General features: G+C 45.5%; 1 protein-coding gene across 1 annotated transcript in view; it reads right to left on the bottom strand.

Annotated features, from left to right (window-relative positions):
- Positions 1-587: 587 nt before the first annotated feature.
- Positions 588-23,886, bottom strand: part of LOC146623609 (collagen alpha-6(VI) chain-like) — a 45,859-nt gene continuing 22,560 nt past the window's right edge. Inside the window, exons 16-40 of the mRNA XM_085366035.1 lie at positions 23,762-23,788; positions 23,611-23,655; positions 22,589-22,642; positions 22,315-22,377; positions 20,923-20,988; positions 19,464-19,517; positions 19,270-19,305; positions 19,129-19,191; positions 15,161-15,223; positions 14,817-14,879; positions 12,580-12,642; positions 12,447-12,497; positions 11,906-11,941; positions 11,727-11,789; positions 11,584-11,646; positions 10,972-11,007; positions 10,860-10,896; positions 10,693-10,704; positions 9,933-10,426; positions 7,049-7,145; positions 5,491-6,132; positions 5,333-5,417; positions 3,183-3,328; positions 2,214-2,261; positions 588-763 (exon numbers count right to left, since the gene is read on the bottom strand). Coding sequence (XP_085222161.1) covers positions 588-763; positions 2,214-2,261; positions 3,183-3,328; positions 5,333-5,417; positions 5,491-6,132; positions 7,049-7,145; positions 9,933-10,426; positions 10,693-10,704; positions 10,860-10,896; positions 10,972-11,007; positions 11,584-11,646; positions 11,727-11,789; positions 11,906-11,941; positions 12,447-12,497; positions 12,580-12,642; positions 14,817-14,879; positions 15,161-15,223; positions 19,129-19,191; positions 19,270-19,305; positions 19,464-19,517; positions 20,923-20,988; positions 22,315-22,377; positions 22,589-22,642; positions 23,611-23,655; positions 23,762-23,788 — 2,583 coding nt within the window. The remainder of the gene's footprint in view (positions 764-2,213; positions 2,262-3,182; positions 3,329-5,332; positions 5,418-5,490; positions 6,133-7,048; positions 7,146-9,932; positions 10,427-10,692; positions 10,705-10,859; positions 10,897-10,971; positions 11,008-11,583; positions 11,647-11,726; positions 11,790-11,905; positions 11,942-12,446; positions 12,498-12,579; positions 12,643-14,816; positions 14,880-15,160; positions 15,224-19,128; positions 19,192-19,269; positions 19,306-19,463; positions 19,518-20,922; positions 20,989-22,314; positions 22,378-22,588; positions 22,643-23,610; positions 23,656-23,761; positions 23,789-23,886) is intronic.

The raw sequence follows: 23,886 nt of genomic DNA, 5'->3' as shown, positions 1-23,886 counted from the left end.
TACAAAATACATGCAGCTGTTTCAGAGGAGCTGCTTCAAGGCGCCTGCGAGCTTTGGAAATATTTGGATTTTAAAGGCAGGTTTTAATATTTTCAACAGCAGGGGGCAGCGTTTCTTGAGCTGGCGTTGTTTTAACTTTAGTTTTTGATGTTTCTAAATTTTCTCACAGATTTTGTTTGCCCGGCTGCAGCTGCAAAGGCACTGCACCAACGCCTGGTAGAAATTTGCATCACAGTCCTGCTTCCTTTGGCATCTGTTAAACATAATTCATAAAGGTTTTAGGCATAAAATCATTTTTCAACACATTCTCGTGATGTCTTTTCTTGGAAGCATTTAAAGTATTTAAAAATGAAAATACCTTTAAAAATAGCACCCTGTGACATAAAAAAGATTATTCCATTTCAGTAAAGTAGTTTCAGAGGAGTGAACTAAACTAATCATACATGGGTGGAGGACAAGGCGGCTCCTTGTGTGTGTTTAAGTCTTTACACTTTAACTGCCCAGAACAAAACCCACTGTGGACGAAGCTGCTCTGAGGTCGCTCTGCTGCTGTGTCAGCTCTCAGTGCAGATCGGTGGCCCGGCGCCTCATCTGTGCTTTGACAGACAAACTCTCTCGCATTCTGCCTGCGTCGCAAAGCGGTTTTCGTTGCCTCCGCAGCCGCTGTACCAGAAACGGGAGCAGACGCTGCGTTTGTGGTCGAAGAACCACCTGACCGTGTAATTCACACAGTCGCCAGCATCCTTGCCGAGGAAGCAGATGCCTGCAAGAGGTGACAGGAGCGAGGAGGCAAAATCAGCTCACAGAAAAACAAACTCAATAAAACAGAACAGAAGAATAGAAGAGCCCTTTATTGTCATTGTACATGTGCAAAATTATGGGCGCTCTGCAACGGAGGAAGAAAATATATCAATAGTAAAGGGCTTCAGGAATACATAGCAGACAGATCGGGGTCAGCAACCTTTAACACCCAAAGAGCAGTTTGGACCCAGCTTGTTGTTACCATAGTTCATGGAGGAGCTGCTCACTTACGTTTGTGGATCCAAAGATCCATGCTTGGCCTGCCTGGGGTTGAAAGCCTCGATAAATCCACGGCGCTTCGGCGGGTACGGTTATTTTGAGCGATGAAGAATACTAACATATAATTTTATTTTTGTATTTCAAGATCACGATAATCTTCCAATTGCGAACTACAAGTTAAAAAAGAACCAAGACAATTAAAATACACTTCAGTTACTTGTCATTTTTTTCCAAACCACGTGGAGCCGCAGTATAAGGACTAAAGAGCCGCAGGTTGCGACCCCTGCTCTAGAGGAATGTGAGTGTGTGAGCGTCCTGAGTGATGAGGGTCACTCAGACCATGCCTCAGATTGGTGGGCAGGGGTCGGGGAAGAAGCTGTTAGTGAGTCTGGAGGTGTGGCAGCTGACTGACCTGAGGCGCAGACCAGAGAGCAGTGGGTCAAACAGGTGGGGGGCGGGGTCACCTGTGATGGCCCTGGTTTACTTGAGACAGGAGGATCTGGCGATGGCCTCCAGGTGTGTCAGAGGGCAGCCAGTGATTTTTTGGGGGGTGCTAATGACCCTCAGTGCAGCCTTCCTGCTCTCAGTCGTGGCCCCTGAGTACAAACACCTGGCAGGAGGATCACGCTCTCCACTGAGGAGGGTAGAGCAGCAGCTCTGGGCCTTCTTTGCCAGGGTGTTTGATTTGATTTTTGCAGACTATTATTAAATGCATAAACAATGAAGAGTGAACTGAACAGGAAGTCTGAGCTCGGATATCTGCCGTCTGCTCTGAAGGCTGGGAAATATCAGTCGTTGTCCTCAGAGGCTCACACGGTAGGCTAGCAGGACACTGGGCACAGTTTATGTATCGAGCTGCAAAGTGCAGCTGTGCTTCTTACTAATAACACTGTAACCTCCTGACACCCAGCACACTCGTTTATGTCCTCTGAAGGGGAATTTATTTTAGTCTGTATCTTTTGACCGGTTTGAGCTACCCCACTAAAAGACTTTCCCTCAGTTCTCGGCTGGTTAAACTGAAGTAGGCTGAATGTTTGTGGCTCATGTTTTGGTCAATGTCTCCCTATTTGATGATTGCAGACTGTAGGTGCGATGTCACTGAGATCATCTGCGTTCCTCAAACTCAGCGTTCTTCCCGTCATCGTAGCGAGGAAGAGAAAGGACAGTGTGACTGAGAGCAGGTGGATGCTCACCTGTGGACACAAAGCTGTCCAGCTGCTTCGTCGGCTCCACGTCCACATCTGTCAGAGACCAAACAGTCAGCAGGGAGTGCGAGCTAAAGCTGCAGAGCTTCAGTGAAGCAGGTTTCATTAGAGCACTTTACAACACCACAGGCTGAGTTACACCCACAGGGGAGAAATAAACAGCAACACAGACGGCCATAAACAGGCCAGTGATCCGAGTGTGTGCTTGTTAATGATGTGGACTCACTGACGACTGAATGTGAACCATTCGTGGTTAAAATCTGTTTGTTTTTAACTAATTAGAAACATGTCTGTAAAGGTTCTCAGTCATCCAGCTCATCGTAGTCTGAGGAGCTTGGAAAGAAAAGCGTCTGGACTTCTTTAAGTTGCTTGAAGACGTTTATGCTTCTTCAGTTCTTAGAGCAACTGGTTTAAGCCCCGGCCCAAGAGGGGACGACGGACCCCCTAATGATCCTGTACCTAATCACACGAGCCGAGGTATGAAAACAGGTGCAGGTCACAATCAGCCAAGGGTTTGGGTGAAACCTAACTCCACCCTATCATGTGATTTCATTCCCGACGCCTTAACACCCAATCACATCCTGGGCCTTCTGACCTCAGGGAATCAGCCTCTTTGCTGATTTGATGAAAGCCCAATTAGGATAATCGCATGTTTTAAGAGCTTTCTTTACACGTGTGGGTTCACCCAACATCTTGGTTGATTGTGACCCCCACCCATTTTCACACCCAGGCAGAGGATCAATAGGAGGTCCACGACCCTCGTAGGGACACTCCCACAGGGCTTAAAAATCTGGGACGCTCCACCAGTCGCTCTGAGAACTGAAGAAGCTTCTCGGGTGAAACGTCTTCAAGAAACTGAAAGTGCAGATGCTTTTCTTTCCAAAATGTTTTTGAATGTTACTGAGCACTAATTAGTGAGTGTGTGTGTGTGTTTATGTGTGTGTGTGAGTGCTCTACCTGTGAGGTCAGCTCCTGAAAACGACCTGTTTCTTTTGCTCAGAGTGTTGATGACGCTCAGGTTTCTTGCCAAGATTCCCGTCTGCTCCTGGAACCAGTTTCTCGGCTGATCGGAAATCTCCAGCTCCCAGTCTGCTGAGCCCTGACTGGACACAGAGCAGCGGCACTCGCTGAGCCATCACAATAGCTTTCTGAATAACACGTTTAATTATTGCTGCTCCGAAACTGCTGTTTACTAACATTTATGTGCTTTATATTTCAAGGCATAGAAATACTACAGAGAAACCCAACAATCAGACGACCTCATATGAACAAGAACTTGGCAACGGTGGGAAGGAAAAACTCCCTTTTAACAGGAAGAAACCTCCAGCAGAACCAGGCTCAGGGAGGGGCGGGGCCATAAAAAACAAACTGGAGTCTATTAGATAGATATGATACAAACCACTGCAGCGCAGTACCTGTAATACCTACAGCATGTTCTAATCGCTCTAATAGGATATTATGGTCGACAGTATCGAACGCTGCACTGAGGTCTAGCAGGACAAGCACAGAGATGAGTCCACTGTCAGAGGCCATAAGAAGATCATTTGTAACCTTCACTAAAGCTGTTTCTGTGCTGTGATGAGCTCTGAAACCTGACTGAAACTCTTCAAATAAACCTCTGCAGATGATCTGTTAGCTGTTTGACAACTACTCTTTCAAGGATGTTTGATATAAAGGAAGGTTGGAGATTGGCCTATAATTAGCTAAGACTGCTGGGTCTAGAGATGCTTTTTGAGTAAAGGTTTAACTACAGCCAGCTTGAAGGCCTGTGGTACATAGCTGATTATTAGAGATAGGTTGATCATATTTAAGATCGAAGCATTAATTAATGGCAGGACTTCTTTGAGCAGTTTTGTAGGAATGGGGTCTAAAAGACACGTTGATGGTTTGGAGGAAGTAATTATTGAAGTTAACTCAGAAAGATCAACTGGAGAAAAAGAGTCTAACTTAACATCAATGGTACTAAGAGTAGCTGTAGATAATATTGCATCTGTGGGATGATTACTGGTAATTTTTTCTCTAATGATAAAAATGTTATTTGTGAAGAAGTTCATGAAGTCATTACTAGTTAAGGTTAAAGGGATGGTTGGCTCAACAGAGCTCTGACTGTTTGTCAGCCTGGCTACAGAGCTGAAGAGAAACCTGGGGTTGTTCTTATTTTCTTCAATTTATTTGTGAAGAAGTTCATGAAGCAATAAAGAGAAACTTATTCCAGTTAATTAGTGCCAAACAGTAAGAGATGACATTGTCTCCAGCTTATGGGTTATCTGCTTTAAGGTGTGTTTGTGTGAGCTACACAGATGTGTTGTTGATGACAAAGCTGTGTGAGTCTGTGGAAGCTGTGGCTCAGTGTGAGTCAGTGTGAGTCTGTGTGAGTCTGTGTGAGTCTGTGTGAGTCTGTGGAAGCTGTGGCTCAGTGTGAGTCAATGTGAGTCTGTGTGAGTCTGTGTGAGTCTGTGTGAGTCAGTGTGAGTCTGTGGAAGCTGTGGCTCAGTGTGAGTCAGTGTGAGTCTGTGTGAGTCTGTGTGAGTCAGTGTGAGTCTGTGGAAGCTGTGGCTCAGTGTGAGTCAGTGTGAGTCTGTGTGAGTCAGTGTGAGTCTGTGGAAGCTGTGGCTCAGTGTGAGTCAGTGTGAGTCTGTGTGAGTCAGTGTGAGTCTGTGTGAGTCTGTGGAAGCTGTGGCTCAGTGTGAGTCAGTGTGAGTCTGTGTGAGTCTGTGGAAGCTGTGGCTCAGTGTGAGTCAGTGTGAGTCTGTGTGAGTCAGTGTGAGTCAGTGTGAGTCTGTGTGAGTCTGTGTGAGTCAGTGTGAGTCAGTGTGAGTCTGTGTGAGTCTGTGTGAGTCTGTGGAACCTGTGGCTCAGTGTGAGTCTGTGTGAGTCTGTGTGAGTCTGTGGAAGCTGTGGCTTAGTGTGAGTCTGTGTGAGTCTGTGTGAGTCTGTGGAACCTGTGGCTCAGTGTGAGTCTGTGTGAGTCTGTGTGAGTCTGTGGAAGCTGTGGCTTAGTGTGAGTCTGTGTGAGTCTGTGGAAGCTGTGGCTTAGTGTGAGTCTGTGTGAGTCTGTGGAAGCTGTGGCTCAATGTGAGTCTGTGTGAGTCTGTGGAAAGTGTTACCTGTTCGTGTCCAGAGTGTCGCCTGGCTCTGACAGCTGGCTGCAGGTCAGTTTAAATGGGAGTGGAGGATAAGTGTTGAGTCCCTCTGAAATAAACCCGAACAGCCCGTCAGTGTGTGTCTGGTTACAGACGACAGGGAGATCTGAGCGTGCTCTTACTGTTGAGGGCGGAGAGGAAGACCCTGATGAAGCGCTGGGCGTAGCTCTGCTCGTCGGCCTTCAGCCTGTCGAGTCTGATCAGGTGCTGCTGTATCGGCACGCTGGCCAGCTCCTCCACCTCCATCCGGTTGTAACGATCACCCACCGTCACCACAAACAGCGCCACCCCCTCACACTTGGCCTTCTGGGAGATGTAGCGCAGCTTGGCCTGGTCTCTGTAGGCCGTCTTGGTGCCCACCACAGTCAGGACGGCCCTCTTGCTGCGCGGCTGGCCGGCCTTCAGCAGCACCTCCCTCAGGGTGTAGTCCAGCATCTGTCCCAGCGCCAAAGAGCCGCCCTGCTGCTGCATGTTCTGCATCATGTACGTCTTCATGTCTCCAGCATTCTGGTAGGTCTGCAGGCCGAACTCCACCTTGGTGCTCTGTTGGACCAGAGCTACTCGGGCCTGGCGGCCGGCTCGGCGGGACTGTGGACTCACGGCCAGCTGCTCCACCACAGAGCTCAGCAGCTGCCGGGCACCGGCGTATTCATCGGCCTGGATCTCCCTGGAGCTGTCCAGCACCATGACCAGGTCCACATCCGCCTGCTGAGGCAGCACTGGTTCCTGGATGAAGGCGCACTCCTCTGCACGCCTGCAGGGGTCTGCAGAGACATCAGCAGCCACTGAAAACACCTTTATTCATCCACATACGCTGCTCGTGTATTTAACGTTAACTTCATTGTAAAAAGTGATTTTTCTCACGTATTACCAAAACTGAAACAAAAAAGTCTGATATTGTGTAAGTGTTTTTCATCCAGGGAAGGATTAGACACCTAAAGGCATAAAGTTATGTATCAACCAAAGTCTCTGTCAGTGTACAGAAGTTAAATATTTAACTGTTTTTCTACACGATGAACAAAGAAAGAAATGTGTGAAATCACAGAAAAAGTTCTGGAAGTTTTGTTTTTAACTGCAGTCGTATAAAAACCTTTCATTTGTTATTGCTTAATGACTCAGGGAGGTTTTAATCAGCAGGGAAAGTCGTAAAACTGCAGCAACTTGTTGGCGGTGAGCAGCAGATCCAACAAGTTAGAATCAAAAATGGCTTCAAGTGCACATTCAGGGCTGTGAGACTCGCAGGGGAGAACACGCATCACGTTTAAGGCCTGGACAAGTTGAATCGTTTTGTTCTCCATCGTGGAAAAATGGCTGAAAATAAAACCAGGCCAGCTTTAAAAACTCTGCACTCAGCTCTGCGGTCTCATCCCTGTGTTTCTGTCTGTGCACTCGGCCTGAAGCTACACTTGCTGCCTCGGAGTGTCGGCCCCCTTCCTTCTGTCACATATCGGTATAAATAAAGTCCCACCCCTACCTACTATCACAGTCACCTGCTGCAGAGCCGATAATGGCATCAATAAAAGTAGCCGCACGTCCTGAGAGCAGTGAGATGTGGCGATTTACATTTTTAAGAGGACTGTAAAGTCAAGCTTCCTCATATTCACTTTGATCCCACACAGCTCATCTAACTCGAACTAAAAAAGTGTGCAGTGCAGATGAGGTATGAGCATCAGTCGTTACCGTAACAGACGGCACAGCTCTTGACCCTCCTCAGGTCAGCAGCCGGCTCCTGTGGCCTCCTCAGCACCGTGAAGATGGAGTTTCCTGTGTCGTCAGCCTGAGAGGAGACAGCAGCTACCGTTACCGACCGCTTCGCTCGTTCATGACAAACAGAATTCCTCAACGACTGAGGGAAGACGACAAGCAGCTTAAAGAAAATTATGTTTTATTAAACTTTCCCTCTTCGGTCCATCTGTCTTGTATGTGCTTTATAACTGACAGCCATGAGAGAAGGCTTCAGGCACCACAGCTGTTTCTTCCTGTTGTACACTAACTTCTGGCTACACACTGTAAACATAACTGGAGCCGCACAGGGAGACTAAGTGCACAATGAGCTGGAACGACTTTGTGCTTGCAGGCCAAACAGGCTGGGAAAAAGGCCCTCACATCATGTGCTGAGAAGGTCCCAGATGTATTGGCTCAAGTGAGAGCAAAGAGTTTAAAAGGGAGATGATGAAACCGTGGAACCCTCCAGAAGTCATCACACTGTAAGGTCTAAAAAGGAAACGGGGACACCCTGACTGTAGCATCAAGAGCCAAATGTTTTTTAATCCAAGGCAAACACTCCGATAATCTCAGGGCGCCGTTGCTGTAACAGTGCTTACTGATTTATGAAGTCCCATCTTCATCCAAACCAGATATTACGATATCGACTCCACACTCCTGTATGTTCACACTGAGAGGCATGGTAGGTTTTGTGGACAGATAGGGTGGCACGCTCGCTGCATTATTGCATCACTTCCTGCTCCTGGTGCACCACATCAGTGGTGCTTGTTCAGTTGTCTAAAGAGCAGCAACATCAGCAGTAACTGTCTGAGAAGCTGGCTCTCTTCTGCTCACTTTGTCGGTTGTCCAATTATTCCTTTGCCTCCTTTAGCACCTGGTCGCCTGGTTGTAGCTCTGGAGGCCTGGCTCCCCACAGAGCCAGCCAGGCCCTGTGGTGCTTTGCAAAGGTACTGTTGGCCTGGTTGACTGTGTCCAAAGTGGGAAATCAGGCCAGTTTGGTGACTACGAGGAGGAAGTGTAGCCTCAAACAGAAACCTTCAGTACGTTTCCCTGTGTACAGACTCCCTGGACTGCTTCCTGTGTGGTGAGTGTCGGAGAGAGAGGCTGGTCGCGTGTGTGGATTGCCTGAAGAGGAATGAGCACTTTGCCCCTGGATTTCCCTGGAGCCCTGACCCCTCACCTTTTTGTATATACACCCGGTGTGCATCAGAGTCCTGCGTGTGAGTCCTCCACCTCAATCGTAACAGCAGCTCCCATTTCATTTATTAACCTTTTCATCTACGCTAAAAAAAAAGAAAAAAAAAAGAGGCAGCACGGTGGCACGGTGGTTAGCACTGTTGCCGCACAGCAAGAAGGTCCTGAGTTCAATTCCAACATCAGGCCGGGGTCTTTCTGTGTGGAGTTTGCATGTTCTCCCCGTGTTTGCGTGGGTTCCCTCCGGGTACTCCGGCTTCCTCCCACCGTCCAAAGACATGCAGCTTGTGGGGATAGGCTGATTTGACAATCCAAATTGTCACTAGGTGTGAATGTGAGTGTGAATGGTTGTCTGTCCCTGTGTGTCGGCCCTGCGACAGACTGGCGACCTGTCCAGGGTGGACCCCGCCTCTCGCCCTATGAAAGCTGGGATAGGCTCCAGCGCCCCCCGCGACCCTGAAAAGGATAAGCGGAAGCGAATGGATGGATGGATGGATCTACGCTAGTCCATGCTGGTATCAACATACTGAGTTATCCTGACCCACTGAGTCACAGCCAGACTCCTCATCGCACAGGCCGAGGAGGAGGAGTGGCAGCACTTCAGCTTATTAACCAACCAAAGACACAGTTTGAATTCATTTAAAAAACTGTTAATAAGCAGTTCTCATTTGTTATAACAAACAAGACATAATATTTGGTTACAGATTATTACTTCAGTACTTCAGACTAAAGAAGAAACTGATAGTTGGGGTGACCCTGAATCCTTGTCGGTTGTATACAATAATGTCCAGCTTATGAGTTTTCTGATCAAAGCTGTGTGTTTGAGCTACCCCAGGGAGTCACGCACTTCACATTCCAGGCTCTATTCTTTCTACAGAATCCAGAGTCAAGATAAAATGATTAGCAAGACACCAGAACACTTTTCTTAAAGGTAACGCAGTTTGCTACTTGATTGCTCCTGGGAAAAAGTAATTTGCTTCACTACCTGTTACATTAAAAAAAGCTGTCTCACAACCACAGTTTAGTAACATGAACCTCAGGCTGCACCAAAGCAAATCCCTAACGAGGACTCACATCTCTGAGATCTTTCTCTTAGCAGAACACGAAGCAAAGACTGATTCTACTTTAGAAGCGTGAGCAGGTAGACAGGGAGGCTGCAGCCCGACTGCTGTTTGTTACCTGTGGAAGGTAAAGTCTGTCTGGGCAGCATCAGCAACATCACGCAGTTGTTTCTGTCGCGGACACACTTTTCCTCTTTTCCATTTGTCTTTTGTACAATAAAGATAAATGTCCATGCATTAGGCTGCATCGCTATTTTCCTCCTCTGACGCGTGAACTGTAACCAGCTGATCGTCGAGAGAGTGCAGCCACACGATTCCCAGGAATCGGAGCGCTGGGAACAGGTTTCCTACAAAAGCTGTTTTTGGTTCCCATCTCCAGATGGTCTCAGTCAGGTTTTAAGTCAGACTAAATGAAAGATGATTTTGTGCATGATGGTGCAGTTTAAAGTGTTCAGGTTAATTCATCAACATCGTTTTTTCCAACAACAGAAAAACTATGAAACATGTTTGAGAATTCATTTGTAATGTATCGTCTAATTTTAGCATGTTCACCATGGACCTGATGGAGGCTAAATCAAACTCACCTCCATCGCCTGATTAATCGCGGGAACGTTCCTCAGGGAGATGATTGCTGGGACGATGTTCAGAGCCCGGTACTCCATAATGGCAGCAAGAATGTCAGTGTTGTCCTGAGACGCTCCATTGGTGAAAAACACGGCCACCTTCCTCACCATGAACCCAGCTCGCACTCGTTTGAAGATGTTCTGACCCACAAAGCGCATGGCGGCGCCCAGCTGGCGTTTCTTGGACGTCTTCTCTAGGGCGATGTTCTTCACAGCTTCTATCAGCGCAGTCTTGCGATGGTAGTCCTGGAAGTGGATCAGGTACTTGGTGTAGGCGCTGTATCCAACCACAGCCACGCGAGCGCCTTGTGGACAGTTGCTCTCAGCGATGCTCAAGTCCTCCAGCAGGTGGAGGAGGGCGGAGCGCTGCCTCTCGAGGGCCGTCGGAGTCACGTCGTCAGACATGTCCAAGCCGAACACCAGCTCGGTGGGGTAGGCCGGACACTGTGACTCACCTGGAGGAGGTAACGTCAGGAAGAGCTGAAGTGAAACGACCGCGGTGTTGGAAACACGCTCAGGCCGATTAACAGATACTCAAAGACGACTAGTTACAAGTTACAAAGGACTTCTGCTACTCAGTAAAATCCACCAAGCAGTTGGAGACAGTTTCAGATAAAAAGGTGCAAATATGTCCCGATGATCTCAGTCAGTCGGCATCTGTGGACAAAGTCTTTGTGCTGTACTCACCATGTTTGTTCTCACTAAGAGGAGACGTACGTACCGTGTGAACAAGCTGTGTGAAGCAGAAACACATTCACTTATCACAGCGCTCGTACTCTGCAGTTTGCTTCCACAAACGTTCGTTTTAGTTTCCATCCTCTACATAAAAACTCATAAACAAACAGCTGATCATTGTTTTGCAAACGTGTTTAAAGCGATGACACTTACCACAGTTGTCCCTGATTTTGTTGATCAGTTCGCATTCCTGAGACGACAGAAAATGTTCTTTGTAACAACATATTTATTTTAAGCAGGTGAAGCGATTTAAAGGTGGACTTACAGACAGGCCTCTGCTCCCAGGAGGACCTTTCGGGCCCTGGATGGAGGAAAAACAGAGATTATTGTAAGTTTATTTGGGAGGATAATCAAATGTGACTTTTATCTGTGGCTTCCACAGGGTGATGACCCGCTTCCTTTACATGGTGCCGGTTTTACGTTGATGTGGTCCCTCCCTGACAACGGAACAGGATGCAGCGTTACTGCTGGAGTCTGCCAGTCATGGATGGATCTTGTGTGATGTCTGTTCCTATGGACAGTGATCCCAGCAATTTGTGATGCTGTGTCATTACCAGCTTTTTGAACTGAAATCGTCCATCAGTAACCAGGACGTGCTCACAGCCATCTGCCTCCAGCTCAGATACCATCCTGCTCTGTCACAGCAACCCTCTGCATGATCTCGCCAAATACATCCATGAAACCTCTATGAGGTCTTTCTCTTTTCATCCTGCCTGGCAGCTGCATCTTTTAATATGTCCTCTGTCTAATTTAATTTAAAAACTAAATGAGCTTTTTTTTATTGAAAGATTTGCTTAGAAGATAACATCATTCAAAGAATTATTAGACGTGCTAATGAGAGTGAAGGTAGGCAGGTGAAGATGCAGTTTAAACGTACTTTGTGTCCTGGATATCCGTCACCTCCAGGCTCACCTGGCTTTCCTGGCATGCCTGAGTTCCCCTGTATGGGTCACACATAAATCACAGAAGAAGCAAAAAGCCAACGTCTCAGTGACGCGACATCAAAGAAACCTTTCTTACCCCACGACCCCGGTTCCCCTTGGATCCTGGATACCCTTTCGGTCCCTTCGCACCGTCGTCGCCCTGAAGACAAAATGCCGTGTCTCAATCACCACAGAGTCCAACATACTTCTAGCTTACTTTGGCTGAACCACATGGTGGCATCAAAGTTTTAGTGTGTGGAAAATGGAAGGACTCACCGGTAAACCAGGGTAACCAGGAAAACCAGCATCTCCCTGTACAGAGAAAGGAAGAAGCAACGATTTCACGATAAAGACTTTCTAAAATGTTCGGCCACATGTGTAAATCTGTTTTACCCACATCATTGTCCAGCTGAACAGCACCAAAGACATCCCCATGCCTATGCAGATGATACTAAGCTGTATTTTTCCACTAAGCCCCCAAATCTCAACAGCCTCCCAGACCTCAATCACTTCACCACTGCCAGTGAAAAATGGACGAATGTTCCTTTTTCTGAATCCTGGTAAAACTGAGGTTCTTCAGGTTCTTATGAAAACTTGGGAGGGAACATTTTGGATTGTGCCAGCACAGAGCTTGGGTGCGGGTCACCAGTGACACAAACCACGGTGTATCCTGAGAGAACCAGAACATCTTCTCCTCCATCAAACGAATAGCTGAAACTAAAACCATGTGGCGTTCTTCTTACTGCTTTTCATTGTTGATGAAAACAGAATTCATTCAGTTTTTGTTGGTTGATGTCAAATTAAGGTTCAGCTCTACCTTTGAACCTTTCGGTCCTTCAGGTCCAAACCCGTCACGACCATCCAGACCCTGAACACAGAGAAAGTCTTGCATGAGATAACTGCATTGAATTACAGATATACACAAGCTCAGCTCATGTTCGGGATCCTACCGGCATTCCTCTGGGTCCTGGTGGTCCCAGAGCACCCTTCACACCTGGTTCTCCTGGTTGGCCCTTAAATAACAACCATGGACATTTCTCCATCAGAATTTACACCCCCATCCAACAAAACCCTGCCAAAATATCTTTCCATTTATAAATAAAGAGTACATTATTTACAGGCTGAATCCAGTTTTATTCACATTTTAAACGTTTAAACTGCTGCTGTGGTTTATGGCCACGATCCTGGGCCATTTGACCCAGCGTTTTGAGTTTTTATACATTTGGATGTTTATGGTTTATGTTTAAGTTCATCAGGTTATCTAAGTTCATTTCTGTTATACTGAGGTTGCTGTTGTTTATTACAGTCCCCTGGTGTCTTCACCCCGTGTGTTTAAGTCTCCCTCAGCCTTCACGTGTTTCATGTCTGCGTGTCATTATGTTTCCTGTTTTATTTTGAAGAGGTCTGGTGTCCCATGTTCATTGTGTTTAGTTTCACTTCCCCTGTGCCGTCATTGTGTTTCCGCTTCATCACCTCCTGTGTGTATTTAGTGTGTGTTTCCACTCATTCCTCGTCCAATCGTCTGCTTTGTTTCCATGCCTCTAGGTTTATGGATTCATGTCAGGTCTTCAGGTTTCTAGGTCCTTGTTCTAGTGTTTTTATATTTAGCTCACCCAGTTTAGGTTATTGTTAGTTTCTCCTTTGCCTTTTGTTTTTGTGCTGTTTACTAGTGATGTGACGTTCTGTATCGAGGCTTCGGAGCGTGTGTCGAGTAATGGAGGGGGCGTTTCCGCGATGCGCGTATCGAGGCTTGCTTCATTTATGGGAGGAGCTGAAAATGATGACGTCCGCAGCCTCGCTGCCCGGCTGTACCACGTGACTGGTTCATGAAGTGCTTTGCCGCGAGCTATGACAGCGATATAAACCCTCAGACTTCATTCAAAATGTGGGTGTTTGATGGAGAGTTGCGGTTAGAGAGAGTTTGGAGACCGTTTGGAGGTTTATGAGCGTGAGGAGAGAAAGTCAGGAGAGAATGGAGCCAGCTAAGAAGAGGAGGATGTCCTCCCCTGTGTGGGAACATTTTGATCTTATTCCTCCCAACAAGGTATGTAAATTTCTACAGAAGATGTATTTTCATGATACTGATGGTGCAATAAAACTTATGTTGAGCTGTCTTGACTTTTGTACAGTGTTTGCTATGTGCCAGGGAGCTGGGATATAACAACAACACCTCATCCATGCTTAGGCACTACAGAGCTTTGCATGAGAATAAGAGGAACACCGATTGTGGAGCAAGACCAGGTGAGCCATCAAATGCAATGATAATATAGCATGCAGTAATGTTACTAAATGATATAACAATATTATACAACTGTTATAAGTTACGTGTGTGATATTTATATTTGTGCTTTGTCTTTATTGTCTTTCCTCAGGAGAACAATCTCAAATAGATGAAGACCTGGTCAGCATGGTGATTGAGGACTCCCAGCCATTTAGCATTGTGGAGGACAAAGGATTCAAAAGATTTGTTAAATCATTAAATCCCAGCTATGTTCTCCCCACTAAAAAGGCCATAAAAGCAGTGAAAATTTAGTTTTTACAGAATAAAATGTGAACAGGCAGGACTGAGGCTCAAAGCCTCAGTGTGTAGCTGTCCATACCTCAACGTTACAAAAGCACAACTACTGTCCACACCCCAACCACACCTCACCTCACAGTAAATGATCATTTTCATTTCAAGCATTTCCAAATAATCATTTCCCATACTGCCACTATAAATATACACAGTATACTGCCATCACTACAATATACATGTTTTACACACTCCTTTTGTTGTTGACATTTACAGGCTGTGTGCAAAAGGCCACACTCTTCAAATTCATGCCAGCTATTATTTTTACGTCCAGTAGGTGTCCTACTAGAGCAAATGAAGCTTCAAGAAGCTTTGCGCTGGGGTGAACCAATTGGATGAAAAGCTTCAGTGCTTCATGAAGCTTCATCTGCCCATCACTACTGTTTACCAGCCTACAATAAACAGCTCGCTTTCAGCTAATATTAAGTCTGTTTCCACTATTATCTACTCACATTCACACAGTTTGCTTCAACCAGACTGTGACACAAAATCTCATTGGGGCCATTAAAGCTTGTAGTTGGATAGGGGTTGGGTTTTGACTTCTACCCGCTGGCTACATGGGTATTCTGGTTAAAAGCTTTCCTGAATGCAAAGAAAGGAAGCGATGTCACCCACCTTCTGCCCATTAGGGCCAGGACGTCCAGGTAGCCCTGGTTCTCCAACAGATCCATGTTCACCCTGTGGAGGAGCAGAGCTGCCACTGTTCACTCTATTCACATCATGCAAACACTGAACACTCTTTATGTTGCAGCCACTGGAAATACTTCTAAAGTCTTTAAATGTCTAAATGTTTAAATGACCTTTAAAGCAATAATAATAATAAAAAAAGCAATGTTGGTATTTTTCCTCATGCAAAACTCCCTTTAATCAGACACATGCTTCATTAGAAAAACACAATCAGTACATCATAATTGAACTCGTTGGTCAGTGCATGCATACAGCCTAGTTGATGAACGCACCTGATTTCCTGGAAAACCAGGTGTTCCTTTGGGTCCAGGTTCCCCATTGTCCCCAGCAGGGCCCTGCAGGGTCATCACAGTTTGATAACTGGTGATTATTTACACCTCTGCTCTTCCAATCAATGATGACTGATGGATAGTCTGCATAGCTGTACACTAGTAGTCATCTGTAGTGTACGCTGATAATAATATATATGTCACTACACTTTATTTGTATTGCTTCTAAAACAAAGAAGTGTTGAAAAATAATAATAAAATTAGGAAATTAAAAGAACAAGAAAAAACAAGGGCGCTAGGATGTCAATCCTGGAAAACATTCCATCAAACAATAATTACAGAGCTATGACAAACACAGCAAATCAGTGCAATCTGATCAGACAGCGTGTGGTTGTCTGCATGCGCCTGCCAGAATCCTTTCTACGGCCAAACTTCATGACGTCATGCATGAAGTACATCCTAGTACAGATGCCGGGAGTCTATGTATATATAACAGGATACTGGAGTCAATTCTCTATCATCTCACACGTCGATTTAATCAGTTTCTGTTTGATGGTTATTCAGCTGTGTGACAACCCGAAGGATGCGGCCTCCGAAGGATGCGGCCTCCGAAGGATGCGGCCTAGGTTTTGGGACACAGCTTATGGAAAGACCAGATGTTTTTCAGTCACCAGGGCCTGAGGCTAAGTAATTCACCTGGAATAATTTTGTGTGTCCCTGACCAAATGGCGTGGAACACCTGCCTTAAGAATTTGGTTGGTGTCATTTAAGCACTGTGTGCCAGGAAGAGGGAGGAGCCAACGCAGGACTCAAAACTCAAAAGAATTAACTAAGGCAGGCAAAACACCAAATACAAAAAAACGTAACTCAGACGTGAAACTAGACAACTGAGAAAGTGAGGAACAAGCAACTAAGAGCAAGGAAAAGGGGGGACACTCGCAGCAATATGGGACGATGCAACAATGGGCAAAGGCAAACGGTGGAAACACACGGGGAATGGGGGAGAGATCAAACATAATGAGGTGGGAGGAAGGAAAACAGATGAATGAAACTCAGAGACAGAACTTATACGAGAGACGTGACAGACTAACCAGGGAGGGAACAAACTAAACCAACAGGAAGTACAAATGATTACACTTGGAAGAACGAGGAAACTAAACAATAGCAAAGAGAACATAAGAAACAGAAACACTGTGTTAGCGTGACAGCAGGACGGCGTCATTCACACATCGTCACAGCCGCTCTCGTCTTAAAGAGCGCAGGATTTCATATGTTGCTTTGAGAAAACAGTCATGGTGTGGATCAGTGCAGTCATGTTTTGGGGAAGTACGATCTGACGTTGGCCACATTTCAGATCAACAGTGAGCTTATTTGTGTCTGTGTGATACCTCCTAATGCTTTAGCTCATCACATGAACGTACGGCGGCCTGAATGTGCAGACGGAGAATATCACTTTCTGTCGACGTGAACACTGCCCATGAGACTGTTATACAACATGTGTTCACAAATACACTCCACTAAATGAGAAACAGCTTTTCTTAAGTTGCTAACTTATACCAAGCAGAGCTGCAACTGCATCCTATCTGTCTTTGTGGTTTGACAGAGAAAAAAGAAATTCATGAATAGTTCCACTGAATTTCTCTGGAAGTCTGTCCATGGGCCAAATCCAGCACAAATCTGCCAAATCCAGCTGAGCGAAAGCCAAAGTGTAACCGGAGTGATGCAAAAACACAGACTAAACTGGTACCTCTCGAGTCCTGTGGGGATTTCTGCCTATTCAACTAAAACAAAACTTCTAAGGAATAATGTGTACAGTTACTGTCAATGATCCTTCAGGAATTTAATGCTAAATTCAACCAGATGCAGCCTGCGGGAGAACATTTACAGTTTACTGCCTCAGCTGTAAACTCTGTTAGCCTGGCTCTGAATCACGGCTCTTGAACAGTTGAGACTTCAATATTTGAAACAGCTTATTAGTTCCAACATATCGAGGGGTCTTACAACGCAGTGGAGATCCCTTTACAGGCCCAGCGACTTGAACATGATGCGTAGTGGTTACATACAGTTGTGGTCAGATGTTCATCACGGGCATGAATTTCAGGTCATTTTGGATTTTTAATGATTTCTTTAAACCTTTTCCAGTGTGCAACGATCGTAGAGAGTGTGCATTAGAGCAGGGCGATATGACCAAAAATATTTATCACCATATGCATTTGAAAATTTGCAATAACGATATAACTGACGATATAATTGACACGAGACAAATTGAGATGAGAGATGAGATGAGATAGCCTTTATGTGTCAGTTGCAGGTCTTTTGCCCACAACCGAGATGACAGACCTTGCCGACCGTACATACAATACACAAACCTCTCCCATCGTTCCAATCCCAGCAGGCAGCCTTGGGGGGTTTGAACAGCCGGTTCCGCTTTCTTTATTCTTCGATAAGTCAGGGCCAAGCCAGCTCCGATCAGCCAGAACCCTGTTATCATGGTTCAGAATAGGTAGATATCTTCAGCACTCAGTCTCACCCAAGCCCAAACTTCTCGTTGAGAAAGGGGTGTCAATTGCATTTAGGGACCAGTTGATTAAATCCATAATTCCTCTTTTAGGTTTTAGAGAACAGACTGTGAGAGTGTTCCAGGGAAAATACAAAAACAAAACACGAGACTAGACAAGGACACAAGCAGGGAAGATGAGGGAGAGGAGAAAAAGTGCGTCCGCCTCCTCCGAGAGCCAAAGAAGAACTCCTCAACTTTATTAGTGCAAAAAACAAAACAAAAAAACCCCATCAATGTATTTTCACTTAAACAAGCAGCTGTTTTTTATCTGCATTAAAGTTACAGTATATAAACATTTAACAGTGCAAATGCAAATTCCTCGCTGACAGTTTAACCAAAAGGCGTTTCCAGTGGAAACTGGCCGACACATCCTCAGCATAACCATGTATAACATCCACAAAACTTAAAGAGGTCATACACACACAATACGGTAACATTATGCTGAAGCACAGTACGTATCACTCTGCGAGGCTCCGCCTACGATAGCCGTAATGCTCCAACAATCCATCAAGCGGTGCGGCTTCGTAGCTCAGCAAAGTCGTACTGAAACATTTGACAGATTTTCGAGCGCCGTGCACATAAAATCGTTTCGAGGTCAGTAAACACAACCAGAGTTCATACATAAGGCACACGGGATTATAAGGGGCTCTGTCGACTTTCAGACAAATCAAAGGATGATTTTAAGTGCGCCGTATTTTCCAAACAACGCAGTAATAACGACGGCCCGCTAGCATGCGCTACCAAAAATAGTGCTTTGTTGTGTATCTGACGGACGAAAGCTAAACCAGTTCCACACCAGTGAAGCTGCAGCGTTTTACAAACCAGTTCAGGTTCATGGTTTCATTCAACGATCCGCTTTCGCTCTTCTCCTTCTGCGTCGCCGCCATGTGCGTATGTAAACAAAGGCACAGCCCATGCGCGTTTTACCCATATTCTATCGCCATGTTTCATTTTCTTATCGTTGCCCAACATTACACCGGTATCACCGTGAACGGTACGATATGGCCCAGCCCTAGCGTGCACCAAATGGATTTTCTCTAATGCACACAGGCTCAAATATAAATAAACATACTAATTTTTGGCTAAATGTCTCAAAGTTCTTCACAGACGCTCTTGGTAGCTGTCGATAAGCTTCTGGCATAATTCTGGCTGCATGTTTGATCACTCTTTTTATCAGAACTGAGGACTTGACCAGAGGGTGTTCCCACTCTGAATGACCGTCAGCGTTCCCACAACATTCATAGTAAGAGCAGCGATGTGAGAGGAAGGCTGAGTGCGGGGAGGAGGGGTTAAACTACAGCAGAGGCAGTCGCGTCTTTTCTGAGTTAAATATGTTCGGTCTCACAATTAAGGTCAACCTGCCGTGCGTCCAATCACAAAGCAGACCGTCACGACAGAACCGGACTCTCACCTGTGGCCCAGCAGCACCTGGGATACCGGGAGGGCCTCGATTTCCTTTCTCACCAGGTGACCCCTGCAAACAGAGTCAGACGTCTGTGTACAGTCACAGATATACGGTATAATCCTGATGCTGCTTCATATCGTCTTCTACCTTCTCACCACTGGGACCTCTTCTTCCATTACGACCCTGCACAAGAAAAAAATGTCACCATCATCATGCTGAAGTCTTTCTGCAGCACAGAGCAGCACCTTCCTACCCGAGTCTCTGTGTGAGGATCACTGCTCTTCATGAAAACAGCTTCTCTTAGAGAGAAACAGAAGAACGATTTTTCTGAGAAATCTCACCGGGTTTCCATCTAGTCCACTGTCACCCCCGTACCCGTCTGGACCAGGACCACCCTGTGGATTAAAAAACATTCTGATAACTGCATCCAGCCATCTGTCCTTCTGCCCGTCCATCCACAGAATTATATACTTTGGTCAAAATATTATAATTATATATTGTGACCATTTGGCCTGGCTTTCCTCAGACCGTACACCAGAGAAGGTCAGGGCTGCATGGTGTCAGTCACTGGTTGGTAATTTCAACATTTTGGTCGTTGTATCCTGAGTGAGCTACTCAGGACCAGCTCATATAGTCTTCACTCATTTGTGATGTACATCAGGTGGGCTTATTGATTTAAAAGTAAAATTAATCACATTTTATTCAGAAACACTTTAAATTAGCAACTGGAACCATAAATCCACCAAAGAGTGTTCAGCGCTCCTTTTGTCATAGACTTCTATCCAATCAGACCAGAGGACTCGCCCCCTGCCGACCAGGTTAGGATGCTTCTGTATTGGCTTCACATTCATGTTCAATCACTGGCCACATATCTGATCAGCCAATCACGTGGCACCAAATGAATGCATATAGGTGTATATGTGGCATGGTTGTTGGTACAGGACGGGTTGGTCTGACTATTCTGCTGATCTGTTGGGACTTTGCACACAATCATTTACAGAGGAAGCTCTGAAAAGACAACATGCAGCGTCAACAGCAGATCTCTGAGAGAAACGACCTCACTGATGTCAGAGGTCAGAGGAAACGTCTCTAAATCCACAACACATTAAACTTGAAGCAGATGTGTACTGCAGCAGAAGACCACACCACGCACTCCTGTCAGCTAAGAACAGAACTGACTGTCTGATCCAATGGCATCCTCTCTTCTGAAAAGAAAGTGACAGGGTGTCACACGCTCGCCCCGCGTCCTCCAGCTCCCTTCCACAGTCCGAAGGCATGCTCGTTAGGTTAACTTGTGATTCTGAAGGTATGAAGTGTGAGTATGAGTGTGAATGACTGTGTGTCTCTCTGGGACAGACTGGAAACCTATCCTCGGTGAACAACAGGCTCTGCATCCCCTGAAACCCAACAAATACTTTAGTATCAAAAACGCACAATTCCTCTGATGCCCAGAAGAGGCAGCAGTGAGTCAGTCTCCATAGACACTCGTGTTGGCTGTAGATCAGGAGGTAAATCAGGTCATCTACTAACTGGAGGTTTGGGCAACATACTAACCCGAGCTGCTCCCTGATGCATCGTCAGAGGGTGAATGTTAGAGAGTGAAAAAGTGCTTGTGTGAATGAGGCATGTTGTACGAAGTGCTCTGAGCATTCAAGTGCTAATTTAGAGGCAGTCCATATTAAAAACGTTTACAGCCTGATAAGAAAATCAGCTTTAGTCTCTGTAGATAATTTACGGTAAACTAGTGGCATCATGGCGGCTAACGTTCAGCTTTTACATAAAGATGTGGACGTGTCTTACTGGTCTCCCTGGGCTGCCGGGGTCTCCTTTGGGTCCTGGTCTGTTGTTGTCGACACCCGGGGTGCCCTGTCAGACAAAAACAGTGTTCGGTTCTTGAAGTGGAGCTTCCAGCTGTTTCCCAGCTGCGATCAGCTGTCGGGTTTTCCGACAGAAGAAAGAGCCGATATTACAGTTTTAACTAGGGCTGTGCGATATGACCACAATCTCATATCCCGATATCTGACGTTTATCGTCCGATAACGATATAAATCACAAAAATGTAACATTTTCTGTAAAGTCTGTGAATCTCGGGCAGCTCGACTTGTGTGAAGTGTTTCCAGCTGTGCGTCGAGTGTTTTAACCGATGCATGAAACGACACGTTTTAGACATAAGTTGTAACGGCGCCGTTTTCTTTGTGAGTATTTATTACACGGCGTGCTGCAGGGAAAAGCCTGTTCTAACGTTGGAGTCTAAGCTTTATTTTTTAGCACCTGGCGGCTCTTTTTTGCTTCTCATCTGTAAATAATCTGCATCTTTCACGCGATTCAGTTTATTTTGAAAGGTCTCAACAGGATCTTGAGCTTTATTGTGAAAGGTTTACGTGGAACATAAACGAGCGGACACGCGATGCTGTTACTGTCGTTGTTGCTAACGACAACGCATAAAAACAGGTGCTTGTGCGTCCGTAGTGTGGTTATATTACATATAAGAGTAAGACAGAACTTTAAGAAATGAATATAGCCACTGCAGTGATCAAAACCATGAAAAAATGTTGCCGTAAACACTTTATTTTGCGACACCACGAAACAAACGACAGCGTAAATGAAACGATAGACGTTTTTATATCGTCATCCGATATATATGGTTATATCGAACAGCCCTAGTTTTAACTGACATTAGTGACATTTAAACGTTTAAACACACAAAAACATCCTGAGAAAACATCGACATGCAGAGTTCTGTGATGGGTTTTTATGGCAGCACGACGTTTGTGGATTATTGTTGTAAATAAAGTGTTTTATGAGTGAATGTAGTGTGTGATCACACCAGGCTGGAAAAGCTCTCGATAAATCCCAGCTTATTTGTATTTGTTAGACAGATCAGACGGGCACAGACAAACTACACGATCAAATATCTTCACCATAATCTTTGTATCATAAAAATATGTGCAGAAACTAAAGAGTCATTATTTCAGGACATTGTTCATATTCAGGCTGTTGAAACAGGTTTTCTTTGTAAAAACAAAAAACCTGAAATATGAAAGGTTTATTTTGCTTTAGCAGTCTGATCGACCTGAACTTGACCTGCCTCCTCCTCTTCCTCGTCCCCCTCCTGCTCCCACATATTAAATAATTAGGAAAAAAAGTCCATGTGACTGCCGACCTTTCTGAAATGAAAGCACCGAAACTCACCGGGTCTCCTCTCAGTCCCTTCTGTCCTTTCAGCCCCTTCTCGCCTCCTGTCCCCGGGATGCCCTAAAGATGATATTTCAGCCTGTCAATCAACCTACCCAGAGGTCAGAGGTCAACAGCTCACAGCTTCATTTTTACGAGCTGAAGTCAAAACACATTTAAAAAAACGAAAACAGAAACAATAACAGTAAAATCGATCAATCGTTTCATTAGGTAACAACGATCAGAGCTGATGCAGCACGAAGCAAAGAAACTTTGAGTGGTTTTTGTTTACTGGGTTTCCCGGAGGTCCTCGTTCTGCTTTCAGTCCACCGAGTCCCGTCTCTCCCTGCAAACAAAACCACAAGAACGCGTCATCTCTTCTTCTTCCACAGTCACGTGACATAAACCATCATACTCTCCTACCATGATTTGTAAATCACTAGGATAATACAGCATGTGTAAATGTTAATATAAAGAATAATTTTCATATGTAATAATTCATTTATCTAATTTAAACTTATATGTATAATTTAATCCACAGTTGCATTCAAATGATTATATTGAACAGCAGGAGCCAGGTGATGATAAATTCACTGCTCATCAGCAGGTGTCAGCATGTCTGTCACAGCTGTGTTCAGGTGTGTGTTAACACAGCACAAGGAACAAAGGCCTCAGTCAGCAGTGGGACATTGTCCTCAGCCCAGATGTTTGTCAGGCTACATTCTGTTTCACAAAGAGGAGAAAAATCATTACAATATTAGCCTCAGCTAATGTTAGCAGCTAACATTAGCTGATGTTAGACATTAGCTACATTAGCTAACATTAGCTGATGTTAGTCATTAGCTACATTAGCTAATGTTAGCTGATGTTAGTCATTAGTAGGGTTGCCAACTCCCTGAAAAATAAATAAGGGACACCTCGTGGCCAGGGCCGGGCAACCCAGTTGTCTTCACCCTAGACTAACATTAGCTAACGTTAGCTGAGGCTAATGTTAGCCACTCCAGGGCCTCCTTGACTCAAACCAGTGTGTCCACTGGCCTGCAGGTGCCCGACACAGAGTAACGGAGTGCGCGCTGTGCCAGGATTTATACATCAGGGAAACCAAACCCCCCTCTGGCTTCAAGACAGAAGAGCCACCTCATCAGCCCCCCCCCCCGCAGCTGAAGACAGCTTCAACTGTTTGTGTGTTGAAAAAAAGTAATTTTCTTGTTTTAACAATAGAAATAATTATTAGTTAGATTACTGGTTAGTGAAAAAGTAACGGTGTTAGCAACGCGTCACTGATCAGAAGGCCTCAGTCACAGATGTTCATACCTGCTCGCCATCGATGGCGTTCAGTCCATCCTCCCCGTCGTCCCCCTGCAGCGTTGGAGCACAATCAGCTGTTACGTCTCACTGCTCAATCTATGATAAACTGTCACTTCTCCAGTAAATGCAGCAGTGTCAGCAGACCTCGGTCACTCACCTTGTTGCCCGAGAGGCCTCGGTAGCCCTGCAGATACAAACAGCAGATTTAATGGTTAAAGCGCTCATGTTTGACTTTTTCAGCCCAGCTTCACAGGAATCTTTCAGTTATTTGGATTCGATTAA

This window comes from Diplotaxodon limnothrissa, linkage group LG11, assembly GCF_057381915.1.
Source record: "Diplotaxodon limnothrissa isolate DT_005_m linkage group LG11, D_limnothrissa_male_GT1.1, whole genome shotgun sequence".
Lineage (NCBI taxonomy): Eukaryota > Metazoa > Chordata > Actinopteri > Cichliformes > Cichlidae > Diplotaxodon > Diplotaxodon limnothrissa.
The sequence above is the reverse complement of the archived record's forward strand: the minus strand, read 5'-3'. Positions and strand labels throughout refer to the sequence as shown.